At 42.7% G+C, this 25704-nt stretch overlaps 3 protein-coding genes and 1 long non-coding RNA gene across 4 annotated transcripts; all 4 read right to left on the minus strand.

Moving 5' to 3' along the window:
- Positions 1–479: 479 nt before the first annotated feature.
- On the minus strand, positions 480–3396 carry LOC136351821 (uncharacterized). Its single transcript, XR_010735060.1, has 2 exons — positions 1716–3396; positions 480–1128 (listed from the first exon to the last, which is right to left on the minus strand). It is a non-coding gene; the product is annotated as an uncharacterized lncRNA (long non-coding RNA).
- Positions 3397–3985: 589 nt separating this feature from the next.
- LOC4347439 (ETHYLENE INSENSITIVE 3-like 3 protein) lies at positions 3986–6656 on the minus strand. The gene is made up of 3 exons (XM_015756608.3): positions 6538–6656; positions 4398–6406; positions 3986–4323 (listed from the first exon to the last, which is right to left on the minus strand). The coding sequence occupies exon 2, from the start codon at positions 6236–6238 to the stop codon at positions 4403–4405; it is 1836 nt and encodes a 611-aa protein (XP_015612094.1). The 5' UTR covers positions 6239–6406; positions 6538–6656; the 3' UTR covers positions 3986–4323; positions 4398–4402.
- Positions 6657–10112: 3456 nt separating this feature from the next.
- LOC4347440 (beta-glucosidase 29-like) lies at positions 10113–14233 on the minus strand. Its single transcript, XM_015755463.3, is given in 10 exon segments — positions 10113–10635; positions 11353–11455; positions 11584–12205; positions 12544–12631; positions 12757–12834; positions 13058–13133; positions 13639–13697; positions 13799–13829; positions 13832–13873; positions 14012–14233. Coding segments are annotated over 10 exon segments (1533 nt in total). The 5' UTR covers positions 14159–14233; the 3' UTR covers positions 10113–10348.
- Positions 14234–23139: 8906 nt separating this feature from the next.
- On the minus strand, positions 23140–24106 carry LOC107278922 (uncharacterized). Its single transcript, XM_015756015.3, has 2 exons — positions 23817–24106; positions 23140–23574 (listed from the first exon to the last, which is right to left on the minus strand). Exons 1-2 carry the CDS (start codon positions 23956–23958, stop codon positions 23177–23179), a joined length of 540 nt encoding a protein of 179 aa, XP_015611501.1. The 5' UTR covers positions 23959–24106; the 3' UTR covers positions 23140–23176.
- Positions 24107–25704: the final 1598 nt, after the last annotated feature.

Consider the following 25704-nt stretch of genomic DNA (forward strand, 5'->3'; position numbering starts at 1 on the left):
AAGTGGAGGATCGCGCGGGCGACGACAAAAGAACCGCCCGCTCGCTCGCGCTGGCTGTGGGCATGGTCCAAGATTGAGAGCCGCGCCTGGGATCAGACGCACAAGAGACGCAGAAGAATTATTCGCCGAGTATGTGAATGCTCCTGTTGCTGCCCTCGAGGCACGTATACCGTCCCCAACTCCCAAAATCATCAGTCTGTTGAATGAATGAAAATGAATGAATGGCCATCGCCTTACGTGGCCGCTATCTCCCCATCCTCCGATCCAATGCATCTTTGCTTAATTTGCGTTGCATTATCCCCCGAATTCTCGGCAAATTTCTCTTCATCATCTCCAGTTTCTGTTTGTTTTATTATCTCGATCATCATAATACAGGTAGTAGTAGTTTGTTATAGTACATCTATCATCTTGAAATCACAACACTTGTAGTCCTACTAGCAATTATTTTTACGTGAAAAACATAATTAAAAAAAACCACCTGCGCCGATAAACAATGATCATTGAGTTGTCTGGCTTAACAAAAATATATAAAGAGACAAGATAGAATCCTAAAGTCCTACTAGCAAACTAACCTGAATATATTGCATGTTAAAATTCAAATCACATTTATATTTAACAGTACGTTTGTTGAAATTGGTTCAATTCTCGTTGAATTCCTTTGTTGCAACGGACCCAATTGAATTGGTGCACACGTTACAAAAAAACTGGCCTGAATTCTTGGAGGAACAGGGGAGAAAAGTTTCGACTGACCGACTTAAATTGTTCGTTCACTGGACGCATTAACTTTGAAGTGAATGTGCTAGCGAGTGACTGGCAGGAGGATCGTCGATCGGACCAGGAGGACCGGACCGAGGGAGTTCTGACATCTTGGAAATTGCAGTCTCGAGATGGTAACTCGATCAGTTCAGCAGCCTCATGGCTTGTAAAAATTCTTCGTCTTCTCGTGTACTAGAAAAAAAAGATTGTTCCTTTTGAGACTTTGAAAATACAGTTGCTGCTGCTCATGTCATCTGGAGACTTGCAGCCTGTGGTAGGACGCTCCTGGAAATTGCAGCATGAGTTGTGACCCAGTTTAGCGAAGCCGTCAACCTTTGCCTGATGACGACGAAACAGGAACTCCGTCAGCTCCTAGCTAAAGAAAACACAGGGTCAGATTATCTCACGAGATTATTAATTTATTATCATTCGTTTATGACAATTCATATTCTAGGAAAAAACTCAGCATATATTATTATGTACAAACGGCCGGAAGCAGATTCTTTTCTATTATATAACGCTCGTTTCAGCTACAAAATATGGTCAAGACGACAGTGAAAATAAATGAAAATGCAAACGTCCATGAGTTATTTCTTTACCTAATGTGCTAGAAGAGAAAAGGTAGAGCAATTGCTAAAAGACTCACCTTGACAGCATAGGTGAAGAGGAGTAAGAGCAGGTACGATAGCAGGCTATAAGCCAGCTATAAATATATTTTAAAGAGATAAAGGAAGAGAGAGAAAAGCGGCGGGCTACAGATCTGTAGCCAGCTGCAGCACGAATTCTAAGATGTAATGTGTGTATGATAGATGGGACTAGGTATTAATAGTATAGTAAGCAACTATTGTATGAATTGACTATTACATTAGTTATAGATAATTTGGAGCTAGTAGTGGGCTATACTATTAAACTTGCCCTAATAAAAGATTAGTACTCTAGGGGTAGTAGAAAGGACTTACGGAGTACACTTCTCTCCATGCGTAAAGAGTACTTGCATCCAAAAGGAGAATCTCCGGTAGAAGTCAAAACTGTTACTGCCTGACATCCCGTTTCGCAAGTCGATATTCTACTCAACAGAGCTTTTCACTGATCCAGTCGTTCTGAATTCTGAACATATGCTCCAGCGGGTAGCAGGTCTGCCATGTGATGGGAGGCATGGAGCTGCAGCTGCTGCTGCAAAAGGATTAGGATCAGAGGACCCACAATAGTTGGCCCCTGCTATTTTGTGCACAAGAACAGCAATCAAATAAGGGAACAAGAAGTCAAGAACAACATTGTCTCTCCAAGCCAAGAGGTATGAATCTTGTGTCTTTAACGCAAAAGGAATCAAACAAAATCATCCTAAAAACACACGAACAGAAAAGAACAACAAACGAGAGGCAGCAACAACATTCCAGCATGGACTGAACAGCAATGGCAAAGCTCAAACAACCAACCAAACAATGCAAATCACTGCGATGTCAAAACAAAAATGCAGATGACAGATAACAGCAATGGGAAATGATTATGCAAAAACAGAACCCGCTCCATGATGAGATGAATGTGTTACATGAAGCTCTGCACAATTAGAAGTCATATGGCAAACTTTGTAAAAGTACTGCTGACATTGACAGTAACAAAAATTAGTATTTCACGAACATAACTGCCCCAATGCGATCAAAGAAAAATCCCTTCACTTTGACCTTTCCCTAATTCATGCATTACAAACATGTCGCAAGTCAATGACAATCTCAATCCATTATCAATTCGAATTTTTTGAAAATAAAAATAGCAGCAGCCATTCATTGCTTGGATTGATCTCTACTTTTATCATTGAAAAGAAAATAGTATGTCAACTTTTAACATTTGAAACTATGTTGGCTGTTATGCATACAAAGCTTTTCTTCGTGAAATATTTATCAAGACCATTTCAAGTTCACATGCTACTCCCAACTCACATGCTTCTCAAGGATACATAAGCTACAGCTCGCAGATCTTGGATGCATGCATAGTCACATAGATGCACTGTGGTGAGAAAACTTACGGATAGCCTCTAGATAAGAATAATCAAGCATAGAAGATACATGGTGCAAGGGATCCAAGATGCATGGTTTAGGAAAAGAAAATTGTACTGGAAGCAATTTCTACTTTCCAAGAAATTGTGCTGGGTCATAAGTAAGCAGCTCCCAAAATTAAAGCATCTCATAAAAATAAGCAATCATGATGATATAGTTACTATCAATGCTGCAAGAACCTAGTAACATTCTACATGCTCATGGCATTTGGGCAGAACAGGTTCTTTCATATAATAGTCAAAACTCAAAGATTATACTTTCATAATAAGAGCATCAGTTCAGGACCAACTCTAGCCATAGATTGATGGGTTTCTTCGCCCAATTAAACATCATGTAACCACATGCAGCACTGTGCTTAGCTGAAGTTATTAGTATTAATAAAATTAAGATAAAACTTATGCTTCCCAGTGTTTAGCCATAAGCACCAGAACATTTCCTTAACATTAGTTGTTTTTAGTTTTTTAGGTAAGAGAACTACAGAAGACACTCCATGGCTCTTATTCAGCGTATAAACGCTTTCTTGGACTTCTTTTTTTTTTTAAAAAAAAAGCAAGCAGGATTGCAAACAGATTCTACAAATTGGAAAATGTACCAGTCATACAAAATGTCCAGCAGGACAAGCTATCATAGTATCATACAGATTTAAGGGTTATTTTCTTTTAGGGAATGCACAAAGACTTGTCTATCATCACATCAAGCCTGGGTACTGATGTTCAATTACATCGATCTAACTTCACAGCTGCATGAGACCACCAAAAGTAACTATGCCATATTGCCATGTATGATGTATCGTTGCATCAAGGGTTCTTTTCTCTCAGCTATCTCCAAAAATAACTATGCCAATTGCCAAGTAGCACAAGGGGACAGAGGAGGATAGTGTTGGTGTGATTTAGTAGCAGCCCCCATTGCCACCTGGTAGATAGTGCCATTACATTAGAGTATCCTAAAATTTTATATGCACTTATAGAATTGCTTCACTTTTGTAACTATTAGAAAATGGCACTGGCAAAGAGCTTTTGATCTGCTACAACAGTTCTCTACTTCATTGTAATTGAACATATGGACAGATCGGATACAGGAGGTTCCTATCAACTGATGATTTTTCATTTATTAGTCGCATATAAAATGTTGAGGTGAATTCTCAATGTTTCTGTAGAATGCATAAGGGGAGAGAGTGAGAGAAAGCAGGAGACCAAAACTTTCATTTCTCGCAGGCTAAAAAAATTACAAAAACTATGTTCATTCTTCACTAGATATCTTTCTTCAGAAAAGGCCATATTTCAAACTTAAATCATATACACCTTTCCCATTTACAATTCGGTCATCATTTGATATATCATTTCCAAAGAATGCAAGTCAGGTATAATTTGCCATGCTAGAAACGGTATCAACTAACAAGATTGATATTTGATGGCAAAATAAGAAGTATAGCCTTCCATACTCAAGTTACGATGGTAATCCTACTGACAAAATGGGCGACAGAAACAAATGCAAGGAGGCATTGGAGCCTAACCTGAAAAGGAGAAATGAAAAAAATGGTCAAAGAGGAAGCAACATCGAATAAATGGATATGTTTAATGAATTTACCTATGTTATGTTCCCAAGTATTCCATTAGATCATCATCATGCAGCAGCAAATCATCAATATCTGGGATTGGGCTACTGATACTGATATAGTCTAAAGGTAATCCCGCAAAGGAACTGCCAGCAAACTTATCTTGTTCGCCATAGAAAGGGTAATCAATGAGCTGCATATCTCCAGGAACAGAAGTAGAATTCCCACTACCAATTATTTGATCACTATAAGGACTGTTGTCAGCTGGTGTTCTGATACCCAAGGGAACCACATGATGCTCCATGATAGATAGTGGAAGTGGTTGCTTAGGAGGTATGGTCTGGTAACTACTAGGCATATTGTTAAAGCCTGAATCAGAATCCTGTGGGAAGATATTTCCAGTTTTTGGCCTGGAATTGTCACTGCTTTCATAAGGTACAGCCTGGCCTCTCATGCATATGCTTACAGGAGTAGCAATTGTTGCCTGCGCATTGCCATAGTGATTAAAATCGGCAGGAAGATGGGCCAGTTCTTGAGTATTTCCTCTGTGTTGCAAAGCTTCACTCGTATTAGCTTCCTCATTGAAGCTTGTAATCTGGTTAGCCATGCCTTGGATTTCTACCTGGTCCAGTCGGTTCATATCTGGAATCATATTCCTTGAATGTTCTGATGCGTCATCAGCTCTTTGTACCTCCTGCTCAATTACGGTGACACTGTGGCGTGGTCTTTTTCTCTTTGGTGGTTCTTTTGTTCCTGCCTTCTTAGGAACAACCTGATTAGGGCGTTTGACTTTAGCTCTTTCTCTCCTTGTTGGGGCATGCTCCTCGCTCAACTGTGCAGCCGGAGAAAGATCTTGTTCATCATCTCCAGATGATGTTGAAAGGGGAGCCTCCTCAAAACCATCAACATCATACTCATTACTGCTGCTGTGTGTGTCCCCATTTCTGTACTCCAGAGCACCGTGGTGAGTAACCTCTGACATGCCATTGTCAATGCTGAGAACAAGCCTTTCCTCTCTCTGTAGAACACCCAACCAAATCAGGCTCTCTTTTGCAGTCATCTTATCCTGCAAGCATTTTGATTTCCTAACATGGTTTCTGATCTTATCGAAGTTTGGGGACATGTGCTTGATCACACCTGTAAGCACCCCAACCTTCCAGACCTTCTTAAGATCATGTGGCTTTTTATACGGAGGAATTTGCCCCCTCGGAAGGCCCAACGCAATCCACCAATCCTCGTTCCCTGAAGGCCACCACGGGGGTGGAGTGCCCCTCTCCAATGGGTACTTGCGCTGCGGTGGATCACAGTGCTGCATCAATGACGAAAGCAGTGAACCGAGAGTGGCGTCTTGGAGATCCATCAAGCTGTGCTGGCTCTTGATCCCGCTGCTCGGAGCATCAGCCGACGCCAAGTTCTCCGACTCATACTTTGCGATTGCCGCCGGCCCGTTCTTATCAAACTTCACCTTCTCCTTCCACCAAGCTCTAATATTGTCGGAAGCGCCGCTCACGGGCTTCCCTTTATCAGGGATGATCCCGTAAACGAACCCGCGCGCGTTGCACACCTCCATCAGCTTGAGCATGTACTTGAGGATCCCGTCCTGCGCCCTCGACATCTTCTTGCGCATGGCCTGATCGGATATCGGCTTCCCCTTGGACTTGTCCAGCTCAGCCTGCTGCAGCGCAAGGGCGAGCCTGTCCTGCCTCTCCTTGATCCTCCTCAGCTTGATCCTGTCTTTCCACATCCGCCGGGCCAGATCCTCGGCCTCAATCTCCTCGTCGCTGACATCATTCTCCGTCAGATTCTGGATGCCCTCCACCTCGAAGTCCGACGAATCCCCCAACTCCGTCGCAATGATAGCCAGATGATCCATCACAACACCACAAACTAGGGATTTCCCACAACCCGATCACATCCAACTCCACTCCCCCCCAACCCTCTCCTCGTCAGCAATCCGCCCACCGAAATCCTAGCGAGAATTCATACCTCCCGGTGCCAATCGGGAGCGAGTCAGCACCAATCCGAATCCGCGAAACAAGCCCTGCAAAAGGCGAAGACCAATACAGGATTAACGCCACCAAAAAACCAAAACCCCATCCATCCACCCCGACTCATCCAGGAACACCGAAACAACGAACAGAAATCGGAGGAATCAGCAGGGCGGGCGCGTACTTGGGCAGCAGCGGATGGGATTGTGCGCGGCGCGGCGCGAGGCGAATGCGACGGCGAAAGAGAGAGAAGAAATCGCTGTGCTCCCCTCCTCCCTCGAATCGAAGCGAATCAATCTGTTCGGGGGAATGGGGAATTTTATTTATTTTTTTAATTTTTTTTGCCCAGTGGAGGTGGAAAAGATTCGCTTCTCTTCCGTGTTTCCCTTTTTTTAGAAAAAATAAAAGGGGAAAGGGAAAGGAAACACGAGGGAGGCTAGCGCTGAGGAGGAAGGGAGCAGGGGTAGGGAAGGAAAGAAAGAAAGGCTCGCAGATCCCATTTGCTCCGGTCCACTCTGTGCACAGCCCTGTGTTGTCTAGGACTACCTCCGTCTCAAAATAAGTGCGGTCATGGAAATCTGTTTTCAACATTTGACCGTTCGTCTTATTTGAAAAATTTATGAAATTTTTTTAAAAAAATAGTCACACATAAAGTATTATTCATGTTTTATTATCTAATAGCAATAAAAATAGTAATCATAAAAAAAATTCAAATAAGACAAACGATCAAACGTTGGAGATGAATAGTGTAAAACTGCACTTATTTTAGGACGGAGGGAGTAAGTTGGAGTTGGGAACTCTCCTCCAAACATGTAAAACGGAGCTATCCATTAGTAAGAATTAATTATTTTTTTAAAAAAATAAATCAATATGATTTTTAAAGAAACTTTTGTATATTTTTTTATGCAAAATCATGCTATTTAGCAATTTGGTAAGCATGTGTACGGAAAACGAGGAAAGTGAGTTGGGAAAGCTAATTCTATATACCACTTTAAATGATGTTACACGTAAATGATCCAGAATTACTAATTTTAGAAATTGTAAAGGGTTACGTACAAAACCTTCAAATTCACCTTCTACCAACAAATGAATTATAAGAGTCTCCAATCTTGTATGATCCGACCGTATGACTCGTGAACATAGTCGGAGAGGATAAAACGAGGTGATCTAGAAGCATTTTTTCAGTGTGGCTGCCCTTGGAGATGACATTATATGCTTAATCATCTAACCATGCTATAAACTTGTTTTTTTTTTGCTTTTGCTTTTATTTCTCAAAATATACTCCCTCCATTCCAAATTAATCTGCATATATATTTTTTTAAGTTATTCCTAAATGATCTACATATTTGCGTTCATTCATTAGGACTATTCGTTATTTGTACATTGGAGTAAATAGATATTGATGCATGCATCCATGCACACAAGCATTTATAACCCACATGCAATATCTTGATTTGCTATTGGCTAGAAAATAGTGGGGATGGTGTATGCATTGAGTTTGTTGCTAGAGTAAATATAGTATGAGAGAGTTATTAGCTTTTCTTGGTCTTGGTATACCTATGAAATATGCAGATAGGGAGTATGTTGCAACACACAGGTTTTAGCTAGTTTTTTGAAAAAAAAAATGTTGGAGTGTGTGTCATTTCACATAAATTTCATTTATCAAGTTAATTTATAATAGATGATAGCTGGGTTAGAATATGTATTTTTTACCAACTACTTGTCGTAAGTTACAGTTAAAATAGTTAAGCTGTTTAGAAAGATGCGAAGATTTGTTCGTGATTTTCAAATATAGTGGTTTTCTCATTGTTGTTAGAATATAATATACTCCCTCTGTGTCAAGATAAATCAACTTTTGTCCTAAATCTAGACATTAACGTAGAGAGTTAATTTATTTTTTTATGGGAGTATCATTTTTTATTACACAAAAGACGCACACTACTCCCACATCCACGAGTGTGTCTCCTAAAACACGCTCAAATTTAGCCGCGGCCGTAGCACCACTATAACCCATTTGTTGCTTCATTTTGCGTGTAAAGGGAGGGTTCCCAACCCTTCCAAAACAACACAGCCCGTATAACTCAGCCAACCCAACAGTCACAGAAATGTGAAACCTCTTCCTCTCCACAAAGGATCCCGATCTCAAGGGGTCAGCCATGATGCATCAATGTTCACTGGACACCCCCAAGCTTGTGTTTGTGTACGTTCCTTCCTTGAGTGACTTTTCCTGCTTCCGTAGAGCCGTTTTCCAGCGTCAACCCATGCTCGGAATCTCGGATTCTCGCTCGGCTACGACCACTCCCCATCCCGGAGACCGCCCGTCTCAACCACCCCACCCTCTCATCGATTCCATCCTTTCTACGGCGGTGGCGGCGGCGGCGGCGCGCGGCGCTGCGAACGGTGAGCGTCAGGCATTCGTCGTCTTGACCATGAAACTTGAAAGACCTCGTGGTTGTACTCTGGCAGAGGCGTCGTCAGACGTGTCATCGTCAAGTGGCTATAAAAACTAACACTACTTAAGTTTGAGGTCAAATAGATTCAGAGCCACACGTTTCTTAAGGATCAAGGAGTTTGATTTAGCAAAACAAAAAATAAGATTAAGCAAAGTTATACAAGTAACACAAACTTGCAGGGTATGGATAAGATAGTAGCCCTACTGGTAGTATTCTAGGAGTACTGCTGGTAGCAGCTTGTTTGTTCGTGCATGGCACCTTTGGTGGTTTTTTTTTGGCCATTTGCTAAGGTTCACTGAAAGGGCAGATTCATTGAACGTGGACCCCCTCGTTAGGTGCCGAGGAAGCCGTCCAGATTCACTGTACCCAGCAGCGGGCCTCTCATGGGCCTTGTCCATCAATCTGGGCCGAGAGCCAATTCAGGCCGGAACACAACAAGAGCAGTAGTAGAAAAGTAATAAGTTCAGGTTAGGTCCCTTGAATTATCACCGAGTTCGACTTTGGTCCTCGAACCACAATACCACGTACAACAACGAGGGGGCAGTCCCTCAACTTGCAAAACCTGTACCCGAGATTCTAAACAGTATAGTGTCCAGTTTTAACTAACATGACTAGGTGGGTCTCACATGTCAGGCATATTTCTCGTCCTCTCCAACCTCCTGCCATTGCTAACTAAAATTATAAATCTCTCCTTTTTAGTTTTAGTAGAGTTGTTGGTATTTTTTGGATGTATCCATCCTAATCAACAAGCAGGAGGTCTCTTCTCTGATTTAATTTGCTAGCCCATCAGATATGGGGTGCTTCGCGTTCAAGAGCGGCAACAGGAGCAAAGGCCAAGAACGCGCGGACGCCGGTGGCGGCGGCCGCGTCGTCCTCGCGCGCCGTCAAGCGCCTTAACCAGCGCAGCCTGCAGGTCAGTATGGTTTTGCATTTACTCCTCTCAAAAAATTGCCATGGTGCTTTTGATTTGAGCTAGATTTGTCAAAACCATACCGAATTTGTTCATCAGAATGATCGAATTACAGGCGATACTTCGGCAAAAAATGAACTTGCAGATTTTGTCTTTTGAGCCTGTGCACTGACCACATGTCTGCATATTTTCAGAGTACCAAAAAGAAATAGGCCTAATATGTGGGGCTCACTCGTCACATAAGCTAAAACCAAGCATTATACTGTTTGGGATCTCGGCTACAACAGTTTTATAAGTTGAGAGACACGTTATATCTGGCATTGTGTTTGGGGGATGAAATTCGAACTCAACAACTAGATAAAGGACGTAAAGTGAACTTATTCCAGTGGAAAACGAGATGAAACAAAGAGACGAGAATTTGTTTTATTTTCCTCCAGATCGACGAACAAACAACCGAAACGAATTCCAATTGGTAAATCAAATAGCTCAAGCAACAATGAGCTTTATCCCCTCCCCCTCACTCAACAATGGCAACGGTGGTCAAGCATGTACAGTACATCAATTCACCAATCACTCTGAAACTGAAAATCGCACAGAGAGCTAGCTTAGCTTAGCTAGAACCATTAGCTCACTCAGTACTTCTTCCGCTTGAGGAAGTTGGCGATCCAGTAGCTGGACTGCTTGTGGTAGCGCTTGAGATTGTTGAGGCGGTCGATGTAGATGAGGCCGAATCGGTCGAGGTATCCGTCGCCCCACTCGAAGCAGTCCATGAACGTCCAGGTGAAGTAGCCCTTCACGTTCACCCCGTTCTTGATGGCGTGGTTGACGAACTGCAGGTGTTTCGAGTGGAACTCGATCCTATGCCCGTCCTTGAGCGCCTCCGTGATTGGCAAGCTCTTGTTGTTCCCCTCGGCGATTCCTGCAATCACACATGAAAGTCATCTTGCAGGATGTCGATCCCCTCGTTTTTTTTTTCATTTCCATGTTATCCAAATAGTTGTGAAAAAGTTTTGGAGAAAAAAAATGAGAATGTAGTTCAAATGTATCAGCCCACAAAACATGCAACTTCAAGTTCAAATTAATCTATATAAAGAGTGTACTACTTATCTATACTCCTTTAAAAGACCCTAATGATAATGGTGAGTGGTGAATCTGCCACCACCCACCACCACTACCATATGGGTCCCCTAAATACTGAGATAGGTGGACTTTTATCCCTTCCTTGGCCAGAAGCCATCAAACAAGGAAAACTTATTTTAAAGTGAGATACAAAATTATGAAAAACATAATGTGGAATGATTTATAATGGGGATAATTTTATTTTAATATTTGTGGTTTTAAAGCCGTATATTAATTCCTGTTGCAATGCACAAGCATTCAGCTAGTATATCAAAAAGAAGTTAAAGCCATTACAATGAGAAAGTTATTTAATTGGGAAGTGCGGCGGTATAAATCCTAATGCTCATGAATATTATGCATACATGAGTACATTTTCAATAGGAATTTAGTGGAGCTTAGGATAAGCTATTAGTCCCTGTCTATTTGAGCGTATGCTAGAAGTGTGCGTACTCGTGGGTGAGTGTAGTGCACGTATTTATCTCGTGTGTAATGAAAACAAAGATGGTTATTTAATTACCATTTTCTGTGACGTAGATGATCGGGTTGTTGTACCTCCTCTTGGTGTAGAGGAGTAGCTCGCGGAGACCCGGAGGGTAGTTGAAGAAGATCGGGGTGAACTCCTGCCAAAATGTTGGAAGAAATTAATCAGCCGTGGATTGATGGATTGATCGATCGGTCTCAAGAAAATCAAGAACATGATGTTGTGTTCATGCGTTGGTGTTGAGGAGGAGTCGATCTATGTACGTACCTGCGGACCAATGGGTTTGCCGTTGCGGAAGCCAGTGGTGTTGGCGCGGATGTCGGTGTCGTAGGAGAGCCTGTTTGAGCTGGGCAGCGGCACGCTCTTGGCGTAGTAGGTGGTGTAGTAGTTGACGCCGATGAAGTCATAGGATCCCCTCACCGCTGCCGCCTGCTCCGCCGTGAACGCCGGCAGCCGCGCCCCGAGCCACCCCCTCATCGTGCCTGGGTAGTCGCCGTGCACGATGGGGTCCAGGAACCATCCGTACATGAAGTCGAGGCTGCGTTGCACAACGCGGCGGTCAGCGGCCGTGTCATTATACGGCACGAACCAGTGCGACACCGCCGTGATGCCGATCTGCCCGTGCTGCGTGGGTTGGTACTTGGTGCGGTAGAGGTGGACGGCGGTGGCATGGGCGAGGATGACGTGGTGCGCTGCTAGGTAAGGCTCGCGGCTGGAGTCGCCGCCGGCACAGGAGGTGGAGACGTAGGGGGAGCACCGGCCCAAGGCGTGGATGCCGGTGCCGTAGCCCTGGGAGCAGTAGGTCCATGGCTCGTTGAAGGTGGCCCAGAACTTGACACGGTCGCCGAACTCCCGGAAGCACACTTCGGCGAAGTCCACATAATCCTTGCTGAAAATATTGACAATCCAAATCTCTAATATGAGTATTTTTTTAAGATAATGGTAATGGTTTACATCTCCGGTGTCTTTCGACAGGCACACAGCCAAATTTGCATAATCGACAAATTTTAATGTGAGTCATTGATGAATTCTAGCCAAATTTGCAGAACCGACAAGCAATTTATTTTGATTCAGATGACCAAATTACCTACCCTGTTCTATCTAACTGGTTTTTCTTTTGAAACTTAGGTGAATGGCCTAACTTTAATCAACCTCATCATCAGCTTAACAAGTTGAGTGATTTTAACAGGTTTATGGATTTTCTTTGTCTCTATCTAAAAAACTTACATGATATTCTCACTCAGGAATCCTCCGTATTTGCTCTCAAGGGCCTGTGGTGTGTCCCAGTGGAAGATTGTGACAAATGGCTTCATCCCTGTTATGAAAATTTTGTAATTAATTCAAAGTTTACTACTTAAAAATACCAAAAAAATATTTATAATTTTGTAGTAACAGTAACACATGATTGTAAATAGGACATAACTGAAAAAATTTACTCACCTTTGGCTATGATTTCATTGATCAGGTTGTTATAGAAAGCTACTCCTTCCTTGTTCACCCCTCCACTCAATGTTCCATCTGCATTCAACAGGCATTTACAAAGGAAAATTTCACGGTCAAAAAACTGAAATGCAACTGAATGCGCTGATACGATCTAGGAAATATAATGCCCATTCTCAAATACTTCCTCTGATCATAATTATTTGACGTTCTGGACAGCCATATACTAAGTTCAAGTCATCTTAACTGTCTAAAACGTCAACTAATTCAGTCCGGAGATGGTAGAATTAACTTCACTCACTTGGCAGGATCCGGCTCCAAGAAATGGAAAACCGGAAGGCGTCCATGTTCATGTCTTTGAGAAGGTTTACATCCTCCTGCATTTTCAAGGTTCAACAAAAGAAATGAATGATCAGTTCAAGAAGATTCCTGTCCAAGATAAACTTTTTATTCGGTCCATCAAGTCATGAAAACATTTATTTTTTGACATACAACAAGTCAAAGATTAAAACCTTGAGTTAATATCTTTTTAAATAATTAGACTGACACATGGAAATCATATGGGTAAAATCTCATAGTAAAATCAGGTTTTTATAATGTGCTCACTTCGGTCAAATTTATTTGACGTTGGGAGAACTGAGTTTAGTTCTTCCAATGTCAAATATTTTTTTTACTAGAGGCTGGAGTATACTATAACAAAAATTAGTCATTAAAATTGCATTCCAAAGACTGCGATTTTTTGGGGAAATTACTGTAGAAAAGGCTTCTACAGTGTGTAAATATATATTCCAAAGACTGCGTTAATACCGAACAATGTGTTTCCTTGAATGCATTTCAAGAGCAAGAACTCCTGCTTTACTTAAAAGAAAAACTAGAATCTACCTTGTAGCGATGATAGAAGTCATCTGCCACATCGCCGGTGTCACCATTTAAGATTTTTCCTGCAGGCATGAAAATAGTTTCCCTTAATCACCTATTTTAAATTTTACATGCCAGCTATATATATAATAGTGGGAGGTTAACACTTAATAATAATAATAACCTGGGATGTGCGAGAAAGTGTCCCACACGCTAGGACGCTAGGACCCCTACCTCCTTCCTTAGCAGCTCCCTCATACTGCAAGTAATTAAGCAATGCAAGGATACATCTCTGAATTTGTTCAGGAACTAACCAAGAACCATGTGCATTGCACTTGATTCAAACCATTCTTGCAGATGTAAGAGTTTTGGACAAATTTATCTCTGTATGGATCACCTGATACGCTGCAGAGCCGGTGCCGAAGATGAAATCCTTGGGGAAGCTGTACCTGTTGAACGATGCATCAACACCGCTGCAGAGTACAGCAACGAAAACAAGAACAGGAACAATCTGCCTTCCCATTCCGATTCCGAGCCAGGCCATCTCGAAACTGGAACTGATCAAGCCAAGCAGCTTAGCTGGGCAGTGGCTCTGCAGGAAGCATAATTCAGAAGGGTATTTATAGAGAAGAGTTGGCGATGCAGATAAACGGATCAGATCATAGGCCAGCAGATGTGTTGGCGTTGCTTCCCTGATTGGCAATTCTCACTATTCCGAGATCGAGTTCCTCAAGACTTTCGAGAAGAGATATCGTATTATATTTGATTTTAACCGGTTGAATTTGTCATCTACAGTAGCAAGAAGACGTTGAAATTGATTTGTTTAGTTCAGCATGAGGGGCACGAGAGGGCAACTGCTCAAGGCTTGAGACATGTAAGTACAGTTTTTTTTTATATATATAGAATGTATATATGATAGCGGCTGATTTCGTTCTCATTCTTCTGAAGAGGACGCACCACCTATAATTTTTAGTTAAAGTATTTTGTGATTGGTACGAATGGTGTATAAATATATAATGTACGTTGCAATAAAAGGAATAGTTGCTATAACGACTTACGCACGACGATCGCCTAGTTGCTATAACTGGAAATGTATTTTCAACACCGCAATTAATTCTCTTCACATGTAATGGCGTGCCGCTGGTTACAACTGACCTCTGTACTTGTAAACCTCTTCAAATGGCAATGGAAATTTAGTTGGGAAACCTCTCCCCTCTGGTCTCTGGTGATTATTAAAAAAAAATAGTTGTATTGATTATAATATAAGTACACACTATACTTATATTATAATCAATACAACTATTCCTTTTTTTATATCTCACTTGGATACTAATAATATACCTCCTATGTGGATTAAGGGAGAGACATTTGATCCTTACACGTAAGGTAATGATATAAAACCGACATCACAGTCGTCATCTATATACAAACATGGAAAACACTATAAGATCAAGATTCATTCTAGATAAGTCATTTAAAGGCACGATATTTTTGATAAATTTTCATGAGGTGGATTTATTGCGCGCATGTTCGCGCTCGAAATCGCTAATAGACGATCAGTCGCGCGGGGCGTGCGACTGGACACGTGTCATGCGTGGAGAGGGGGGCGTGGGCGGCGTGCAGTTTCTTTCCTTTTTTTTTTGTTTTTTTCGCACGGTTTCTAGGCGGCACGCGGTTTCTTTTTTTTTTCTCTTTTTATACGCGCGGTTTCTTTTTTTTTTTTTCTTTTCTTCTTTCAGTATCGTTACTTTTTTTTTGGCGCATGGCTTTTTTTCTGTTTTTTTTTCTTTCCGTATTTTTTTGTTTTTCGGTTTTTTTAATACAAACATATACAAATTTTGTATATGCGTATATAAATTTTGTATACGTATACAAAATTTGTATACGTGTATATAAACTTCGTATATGTGTACTTTTTTATATATAGATGTACAAACTTTGTATATATATACGTATATAAAGTTGGTATATTTTGTATGCATACATATATAAACTTTATATACATCGTATACAAACTTTGTATATGCCATATACATACATTATACATGTGTATATACATATTAGAATATCTACTTATATATACTACTTAAAAAGTTTAAGATGTTTCCTTCCTCTGTTAATAAATTTTTTTTAAAAAAGTCCGATTGTAATTAAAAAAAGCCCGGGGCGAAAAAAAAAGTGCGGCAAAAAAAAACTGACCGATTCCTATCCTTACTTAAAAAAGCGGAACAAAAAGGTGCGGCAAAAAACGATTGTAAAAAGGAAGCCCGGCACGGCCAAAAAAAAAATTTGTCCGTTTCCTTTTTTTTTCCTTTTCCAATTTTATTTTATTTTCACCGCTTTTTTCTTTCACCGTTTTTCCGGGCTTTTTCGTCCGTTTTCTTTTTTTTTCGTTTTATTTTCTTTGCGCCGTTTTTTCTTTCACCGTTTTTCTGGTTTCGCTATTTTTTTTCTGTTTTTCCATTGGGCCGAATCCTAGCGCCGCCACCATATCGATTTGCATTTTTATGTGTTTCCTCATCCAATTGATTGCAAAAACCGATTCTCCACTACTCTCTTATCATTTTCCCCTTGAATTTCTCTTCCAGTTCGTCATTTTTTTTCCAAGTTTTACGGATTGCTTTGATTTTGGTAAAAAACGAAAAAGGGAATCGAGTGGATCAAAATCTCTCAACAATTTTGGAGATCGAGAAAGATTCGACCGCATTTGACGGAGAGGATCGACTCCACCATCGTACAGACACGGTACTATGCGAGCTCGACCAGATTACCGGATTTGATGGGTGGATCGGCTCCGTCATGGTACGGGCACGAGTTGACGGAGAGGATCGAATCCACCATCGTACGGACACGGTACTATGCGAGCTCGACCAGATTACTGGATTTGATGGGTGGATTGGCTCCGTCATGGCACGGGCATGAGACTGTTCGAGCTAGGCCTACAGTTGCACTTGTGGGCTAAGCCGAAGAGAGGTAGGCCAGGCACAGGACTGTTCGAGCTAGGGCTACAGCTCCACTTGTGGGCTGAGCCGAAGAGAGATAGGCCGAGCATATAGATGTAGTGGACTACTCTAGGACTAGAGCTGAAAAGGAAGGAAGGAATGAATGTCCGGTCCAAAAACAAAGAAGCATCCGGTCCAAAACCAAGGGAGTATAATGTATCGGCTTGTTTGGTAACTCAAGGGAAGGGGATTGGGAGTTTACACGAGGGAATTGATGATGAGATTAAGATGGGAATTTGATTTTTAATCTCAATATCTTGTTTGGTAGAGGTGATGGAAATTGATAGGGAGTTTAGTTGGAGATTAGTTCATTAATAAAAACGGATGGCTGAGATTCGCTTAGACAAACTAAAGGAGGAATTCCCTTCCAATTACCTTCCCCTACCCAGGTATTGAAAAGGAGGGAGTTCCTTACTCAATTCCCCATCCCACCAAAATTCTCATATCTCCCAACCAAATAAAACACTTAATAGCCTCATCCCTCTAAACTCTCAATCCCTCATAAAAACTCCTTCCAACTAAACGAGCCATATAGGATAAAAAAATGTTTTTACCCGTAGCAACGCACGGATATTTTTTCGTGTGTGTGTCTATATATATATATATATATACACACACACATATGTATAAACTTTATATATAAAGTTTAGGAAAAAGTACGATTTACCCCCCAAACTATTGCGACAGTACGAATTATCCCCCCGAACCACAAAACCGGTTATATTACACCTCAAAACTATTGATACCGGCTGAATTACCCCCTGACTCAATACTGAGCGGTTTTGCTCCTACATGGCATACACGTGGCGTCGACGTGGAAATCCAATCAGTAAAAAAAAAGAAAATATAGGGCCCACCTATCATTACTCTCACTGTCTCTCCCTCTTCTCCTTTGGACGGCGACGGCCGAGGCAGCAAGCGCACGCGGAGTCAGCAGCGGCGAGGCGAGGCAAGGCGGCGGCGGTGGAGAGCGGCGGGGGCGGAGGAGAGGCTAGCGCGGTGGGGGCGGTGGAGAGGCGAGCGCGGCGGTGGCGAGGCAGGGCGGGCGCGGCGGAGAGGCGAGCCGAGCGGCAGGGGCGGAGGAGGCGAGGCGGCGGAGAGGCGAGCGTGGCGGGGGCGGAGAAGGCGAGGCGGCGGCGGCGAGGCAGGGCGGGCGCGGTGGGGGCGCCGGAGGAGGCGAGGCAGCAGAGTGGCGAGCGTGGCGGCGAGACGAGAGGCGGGGGTGGAGGAGGCTAGGCGGCGGCGGTGAGGCAGGGCGGCGCAGGTGCTGCGGAGGAGGCGAGCGGCGGCGGGGTGCGGCGGAGGAGGCGAGCGCGACGTCTTCCATTCGCAGACACGGGTCGGTCGCCGGCGGCGGCAGCGGCGGGAGGAGGTTGGCGTTCACGGCGAATCCCCGCGACGTCGTCCCCCACCAACCGCCTCGCAGCCACGCTTCGTTGCCCTCCGCCGTGACAGGGGGGCACGGGCGCCATCACGCCCGCCGGCCACCGGCCGCCTCTCCACCACGCCCGCCGTGCCCCCGCCACGCCCGCCGCCTGCCCCGGCCCCACCACTCCCTGCCGTGCCACCCGCCGCGCCCGCCGCCGCGCTCGCCACCCGTCCGCGCGCCGCCGCCGCCGCCCACTGCCCTTCAACGCGTGCCTGAGAGAGAAGGGGGGAGGGGGAAGACTGAAGAGAGGTAAGGACAGGTGGGCCCTATATTTTCTTTTATTTTTTTTTGGATTGGATTTCCATGTCGACGCCACGTGTATGTCACGTAGGAGCAAAACCGCTCATTATTGAGTCGGGGGGGGGGGGTAATTCAACCGATATCAATAGATTGAGGTGTAATATAACCGGTTTTGTGGTTCGGGGGTAATTCGTACTGTCGCAATAGTTCGGGAGGTTCCTAAAGTTTATGCATACGTATGTATATACATGTAGTATATGAAAGAGACTATAGGATCAGAAACTGACCGCGCGGCTGATCTCACATTAGGGCGCCCGTTCGCGCTCCTCTAGTCAGCGTGCAACATGACAAAAATTAACCTACGTGCGGCCGAAGACACGTGTTCAGCCCATGAAGCATTATAGCCCACGTACTATCCTTTCCTCGTTCAGCCCACAACCGCATGTGCCCAAATATATGCTTGCATTTGGACTGTTGAGTCTACTAGTTTTCAAGCTCAGTAAGCAATGTGTTGAAAAAATATATAAAAACTTTATATATGTACTCCCTCTATTTCATAATGTAAGTCATTCTAACATTTCCTACATTAACATCAATATATCTAGATTCATTAATATTAATATAAATATGAGAAATGTTAGAATGATTTACATTATGAAGCAGAGGAACTAAAACTTATATGTGAAAATTTATAAATATATATTTTGTGGGGACAAACTTTATACACAAAAAAAGTTTAAACATATAGAAAGGGTCTACACATAAACTTTACATATATATATAAAACATATTCAAATTTGTTTTCGCAAATAAATAAATAAAATAAAACAAACATGTGGGCCATCTGTCTTCATCGTATTCCCACACCACATTAGATTTGGCATGCTCTCGCAAAGGAAAGAAATTAAGATGAGCTAAGCACGAAAAGAAAATGCATGCAGGGAAAAAAAAGGTGGATGAGCGATGCCAGTCCTTTAGCCTTGTCGAGTTCCACGGTACGACAAGAATGTCTCTCTCTAAATCTAACTTAGTTATAGTGTATTATAGTATCATCGACCTTAAGTTGGTTATACTTACCAGCCGCTTACACCGATCGCTTGTTCTACCTGTTCCGCTATACGGTACTTCCTCCGTTTCACAATATAAGATTTTATATTATTGTCTATATTTATTAGATGTTAATGAATCTAGACATATGTATGTGTTTAGATTCATTAACATATATATATATATATATAGAGTACTATAAAGTTTTACATTGTGAAACAGAGAGTACATCCTAAGTATATCTCAGTCCTAGTAATCAACTCCATTCATGTCTATATCTATCTATGTATCATATATACTTGAACCAAAATCTCAACATACGTTTACCACAACACCAAAAAAATCTTGATCATTGGATCATCTTGGTAAAGGGCTAGGAGAAGATCTCAGCTGATATGAAACTGTCTTTAATTCTCTTCTGTTCACATTCATAAGTGCATTTCATCATCGTAATTACGGGATGTTCTTTCCTGCAGCTTTTAACTGAAGACTATATATATTGATGTCCTAAATCATGCAACCGAAAAATCAGTACTTTTATCCTTTTTTTTTGTCCCTTTTTCTTGGGGCTGTTTACGGCTCGGGCGTCCGATGATTTCAAGAAAAATCGGGCGCTGACGTCAGCGTCCGATTTACGTGCAAAACTACTTTAAACTGATTTTTCTCCTAAATTACTTATCCAAATCATAATTCGATTGCACCATTAAATTCATTGCAATTAAATCTTCAAAACAAGACCACACATGGATAAATTCCGACGAAAAAATAGCTTATTATTGAATTATTTTTAAATGTTGCATGATGTTCCACCAGGTATATCGGAATTGTTTCACTAACTAGATCGAAATGTTTCACTCGTTTAAATTGAGTGTTGTTTCACCTTATATAAAAATAATGTTTCAACAAATAGCGAAAGAATATTTCAGTTCACTGCAACATTAAATCTATACATAGTGAAACATTGTGAGTACATTAGGTGAAATATTTTTTGGTGGAACAAAAAATAAACCAAATTCCCTTAATAGGGGGTTTCCAAAATATGTGGGTTTTTTGTTGCAATGGAATGTCTCGTTCACTGCAACATTAGATCTATACATAGTGAAACATTGTGAGTACACTAGGTGAAACATCTTTCGGTGGAACAACAAATAAACCAAATTCCCTTGATAGAGGGTTTACAAAATATGTGGATTTTTTGTTACAATAGATTATTTCAGTTCACTGCAACATTAGATCTATACATAGTGAAACATTATAAGTACACTTGGTGAAACATCTTTTGTGTAACAAAGGGAGGGATAAGTGGGTGGGTCCAGATGGGGAGAAGGGAGCGCGCGCATGGGGGAGGGGGAGCGACCGATTTTTCCCACCTCCCCCGGTCGCCCGATTTTAATCAATTTCCCTTTTTCTTTAGCTTGCATATCTTTTCAAATTCACTTATGTGCCCGCTGCAACTCACGTGGTATCACCTACTATCCAAAGCAAACTCTAACCGAATGAGGAATCGAATCAATCCTAACCTAGTCACGACAGGAACCAACCAACGTACGTAGGCTGGAGTTTCTCAGATCTATCAAGAACACTGTACGTTGCGTGGCATTGGTACGATAAAGCAGCGATTCTAACAACAATTGACTGTTCTGCAATAATCGATTCATGATTATACTAGATCGCAATATCTTCCTCCTGTTTTGTTTTCAATTATCCGGCCCCCAGCTTGTAAGATATCAGCAGACAGCAAGTTCAGCACACTGCACACCGACGCCGACACCACATTAGGGAATGCAGGAACACATGGGTTTACTGGCGTGCAGCAAACTGAAACGCGGCTCATCGCTCACCCCTTCCATCGATCTGTCGGCGCAAACCCACATTAAACTTACCCAGTTACATTGCTGGGGAAGAGAGCTTTACTCCCGGTTAGTAATCTTTCAGGGAACCGGAACATCTAATCATGGACTAAAGATGCATAGCAAGTCAGAAAAATCTGTGGGTGTGGGATTTAAACTCAAGATTTCTCACCTCATTCCTTACGCACGTTACCATCCCACCTACTACACATATTTGACTTTGATAGAGATGATTTTTTTAAACTAACCTTGGAAACGTTTTTAGTCTAGATTGGTGACACCAATTGGGACTAAAAATATATTTAGTCCGACTAAATATTAATTTTTAAACTAACCCTGGAGACATCTTCAGTCTGGGTTGGTAACACCAATTGGGACTAAAAATATCTTTAGTTTGACACCAACCAGAACTAAAGATCAATATTTAGTCCGTGTTAATGCATCTTTAGTCCGGAATAGTAACACCAACCGGGATTAAAGATCATTAGGGGCCTGACAAGGCCTAACAGCTATTGATCTGTGGCTAAAAGTGATTTTTAGTCCCAATTGGTATTGCCATTGGGCTTTTGAATTGGGGCTAAAGATATTCTTTAGTACGGATCCAATTAGAACCGGGACAAATGTGGTTTTTGCCATCCGAGTAAAGATCAGTTTTTCATTAATGTTAGTTCTTCCCTCCATTTCATATTATAAGTTATTTTAACTTTTTTAAAGCTAAATTTTAGGTTTATCAAACTTATAGGAAAATCTGACATCTACAATATAATATGAAATTAGTTTTATTAAAAATAATTAAATATATTTTAATAATATGTTTGTTTAGTGTTAGAAATGTTGCTATATTTTTCTATATATTTAATTAATTTCTTTTAAAAAAATAATAATTTTTTCCTGAATTTTTCATTGATAGGTGAAAATATGGGAGTTACAGAGCCTGAGGAACGGTAGCATCGTGCCTTTACATTGATTTAGAGTTAGTAGGGCTAGAGAAAGCTTGTTTGCAAGCAGAGATCACAAAGCGTTCCGAGTTCTTAATTCTTTCCGCCTAGATGGTTGCTTCATCCATGCAGCGGCGAAGCAGTCGGTGAAGGCACGGGGGTTCATTCCTGAAGACAATATCGTGTCGGTGATCAGAACAAATTCAAAGAAACTTATAATACAAAATAGATAGTAACACGTTATGTACTTTCCCCATCCCATAAAAATAAACATGATTCATAGTACAAACTACAAAGAGTACTCCACTCCCTCCATACTCGTAAAGGAAGTCGTTTAGGACAATGTTTAAGTCAAATCTTGAAAATATAAATCATGAATAACTCTCTAGTTGTTGGGTTTAAAAATATTTGTTGGGTTTAAAAATATAAAAATTATATGAATAGATTTGTCTTGAAAAATACTTTCATAAAACAAGAAGTCAAAATTGTATTTTGAAGACTGTGTCGCCGTGCTAAACGACTTCCTTTATGAGTACGGAGGGAGTATATCGTTATCTCGTTCTCGATTTAAGCCTGTTTAGTTGGCAAAAGAATTTATCCCTACATGTCACATCAGATATACGGACACACATTTAAAGTATTAAACGTAGTCTAATAACAAAATAAAATTACAGATTCCGACAGGAAACCGCGAGACGAATTTATTAAGCCTAATTAATCTACCATTAGCAAATGTTTACTGTAGCACCATAATATCAAATCATGGTGTAATTAGGCTTAAAAAATTTGTCTCGTAATTTCCTGGCGAATTGTGTAATTAATCTTTTTTTCTACATTTAATACTTTATTTATGTGTCCAAACATTCAATGTGACGGCGTAAAATAATTTGGTTTAAGAACTAAACAGACCCTTATTTTTTAGGCAAAATTTGCTATAGGACATCCAAAAAAACGTGTAATTAGCCAGTGGACACCGTAAGATCACGAATTTACTGTAGGGCACCACCAAAAAGTGATAATTAGCTAGTAGACACTCAAGACATTATTTTATTATTTTTAAAGGAAAAGAGGTGAGAGAATTTTTGAATTGCCGAGAATGCCCTGGTGGCGCATCACGTTATCCCGACTAGGTCCGGTCGAGCCGACCCGGCTGCAATACAGCTGCGCCCACGCCCTCCTTGCCGCCGGCGCGTCGTGAACACCATCACCCGCTCCTCGTCTCAGCGCGCGGAGGTCGTCGCTGCCGGCGTGGGAGAGATCGATGTCGTAGCCCAAGAACCGCGCCGACGCCCACCTCGGCATCCCGGTGCTCCCGTCCATATGGCCGGCCTCGGAACAGGCTACCATGCTCCAGTTGCACGGGCCGCCGTCACTGACGCCGAAACCAGCGTTCCAGTCAGCGAGGACGTTGGCCGTGTCATGCGGTGCTGCCTTGACGGCCAGCAACGCCTCCGCTGCAAGGCGCACGCGAATGCAGCAAGAAAAACCGGGTGAGTGCAGCAAGAAGTGAAAATTTTCATTTGCAAATTTGAAATATATCAAGAAAAGATTGATATATTTGGAAGAACTTTTATCATCATGATTCAAGCAAGAAAGAATGGTATGAGCTAAGAAACCAATCAAAGATGAAACAAGATGAGAAGACACGGCTTGCGATCAAAGAATTTTTTTATTTTCTTTTTTTCGTGTTCAGCACCTTCGCCGGCGGCGGCTGGGGAAGAAAGAACCTCCGGCGGCGTGGGCGCCACACCGGCAGAGGACAAGTCGGACACCACGAGGCTCAAAACCAGCACGGCGAGCAAGTAAGCAGCAGAAGCAGCAACTCTCTGCTCGTCCATGGCGTCAGCGTCGGCGTCATGCGTGCTCTCGTTCGTCGGTGACTCGGTGTCGTCGCGTCCACGCCGAGAGAGCGCTATAGCCCAAAGCGAACCGCTCGTGCGATGCGAGGAGAAAAAGGAGACGAGACGCTCGCGATCGAACACTACCCGCTACTGGACGCGACATGAAGCGGAAGCGAGAGCTACAACCGCAGTGACGATGGCGAGACGCGGTTGACGCCATCGCGGGCTGGCCACTTGTCGCGCCGCCGCTCTGGCCACGCCGCTCGGCAAGACCGACTGGGTCTGGTTCGACCGGACCGATCGGGATAACGTGGTGCGCCACCGGGGGCATTCTCGGCAATTCAAAAATTCTCTCATCTCTTTTCCTCTAAAAATAATAAAATAATGGTCTAAGTGTCTACCAGCTAATTACCACTTTTTGATGGTGCCCTATAGCAAATTCGCAATCTTACGGTGTCCAACAAGCTAATTACACGTTTTTTAGATGCTCTGTAGTAAATTTTGCCTATTTTTTACGTCACTGATAAAGTTGGTTGTAGGTACGCAGGAGGCAGGCCGACCAACGCCGAGGGACGTGACCCGATCGACGGGGCCCGGGGGCTCACGGGCGACGCGCGTGATGCCACGCGCCGAGGCCGCCCCCCCCCCCCCCCCCCCCCCCCCCCCCGGGGCGCCCCCGCGGTCTCTTTCCACGCGCGAGCATGTCACGGCCCACGCGCCGCGCGCTTCCTTTTCCCCACCACGCGGAACACGCGGCCGGGCCGGCGCGTCTCGTCGGTCTCGATCGGTGTCCGATGGAGGTGGAGCCCCTGCAGGCTGCACAGCGCGCGCGAGAGGCGAAGCGATCGAGCATGGACGCGGCGCACAACGCCTCGCCGCCTCGCGCCGCGTCGCGCGTTTCCGTATACGGTACACGCATGCGCGAGGTGCGCGCGGCGGTGTAGTTGGTGCCGTAGGCGAAGGCGATTGGCACGGGCCCGGCCGGTGGTGCACTTGTCGCCGCGCGCGCGAGAGCGAACAACTTGTTGGCGCGCAGAGCCAAAACCGCCGGACCGGAGAACGTCTGCAACTTTCCGTTGGCACACATGGCATGCAGCAAAGGCAAGCAGCGCGGCACTCATCGGTCATCGCTCGTCAGTGGCTTTTTTTTCCCTCGATTGAGATATAGATTTTACATCGGTTTTTGGTTTAACACGTTTTTTTAAATGGTTAAACGGTGTGTTTCGTGCAAAAACTTTTTATATAAAAATTACTTAGAATATCAAATAAATTTATTTTTTAAGTTTATAATAATTAAAAACCAAAATTGGATAAGACACATTTAAATCCAACGAATCTAGATAGACATACTTATGATCAGATTCTTTGAAATAGGATGTATGTCCTGTGCAGTGCTAGATTGCTATATTTTAAAATGGATGGAGTAATTAACTATGGATGTGTTTGGAGTATGGATGTGTTTGGAGGAGATAGTTGTGGCTGCACAGCGCAACAGCTACAAATTGTGCAGTAAATTTTATGCTACTTGTATTGTTAATACAGCTGGCTCAGCCCAACATCTGTAATATACAGCACAAACGAACACACCTATATGTTAAATGGTTTTTTCTATTTTACTTGCTCTAACCTTATTATCTTTTATCTTCGTTAGGAAAAAAAAAAACATCACCGTAGTTGTGTGAGATATCGAGTATTCTGTTTAGCTAGCAGAGTATATAGCATCAATTATTCAAAGATGATTGG

This window comes from Oryza sativa, chromosome 9 (genome assembly GCF_034140825.1).
Source record: "Oryza sativa Japonica Group chromosome 9, ASM3414082v1".
Lineage (NCBI taxonomy): Eukaryota > Viridiplantae > Streptophyta > Magnoliopsida > Poales > Poaceae > Oryza > Oryza sativa.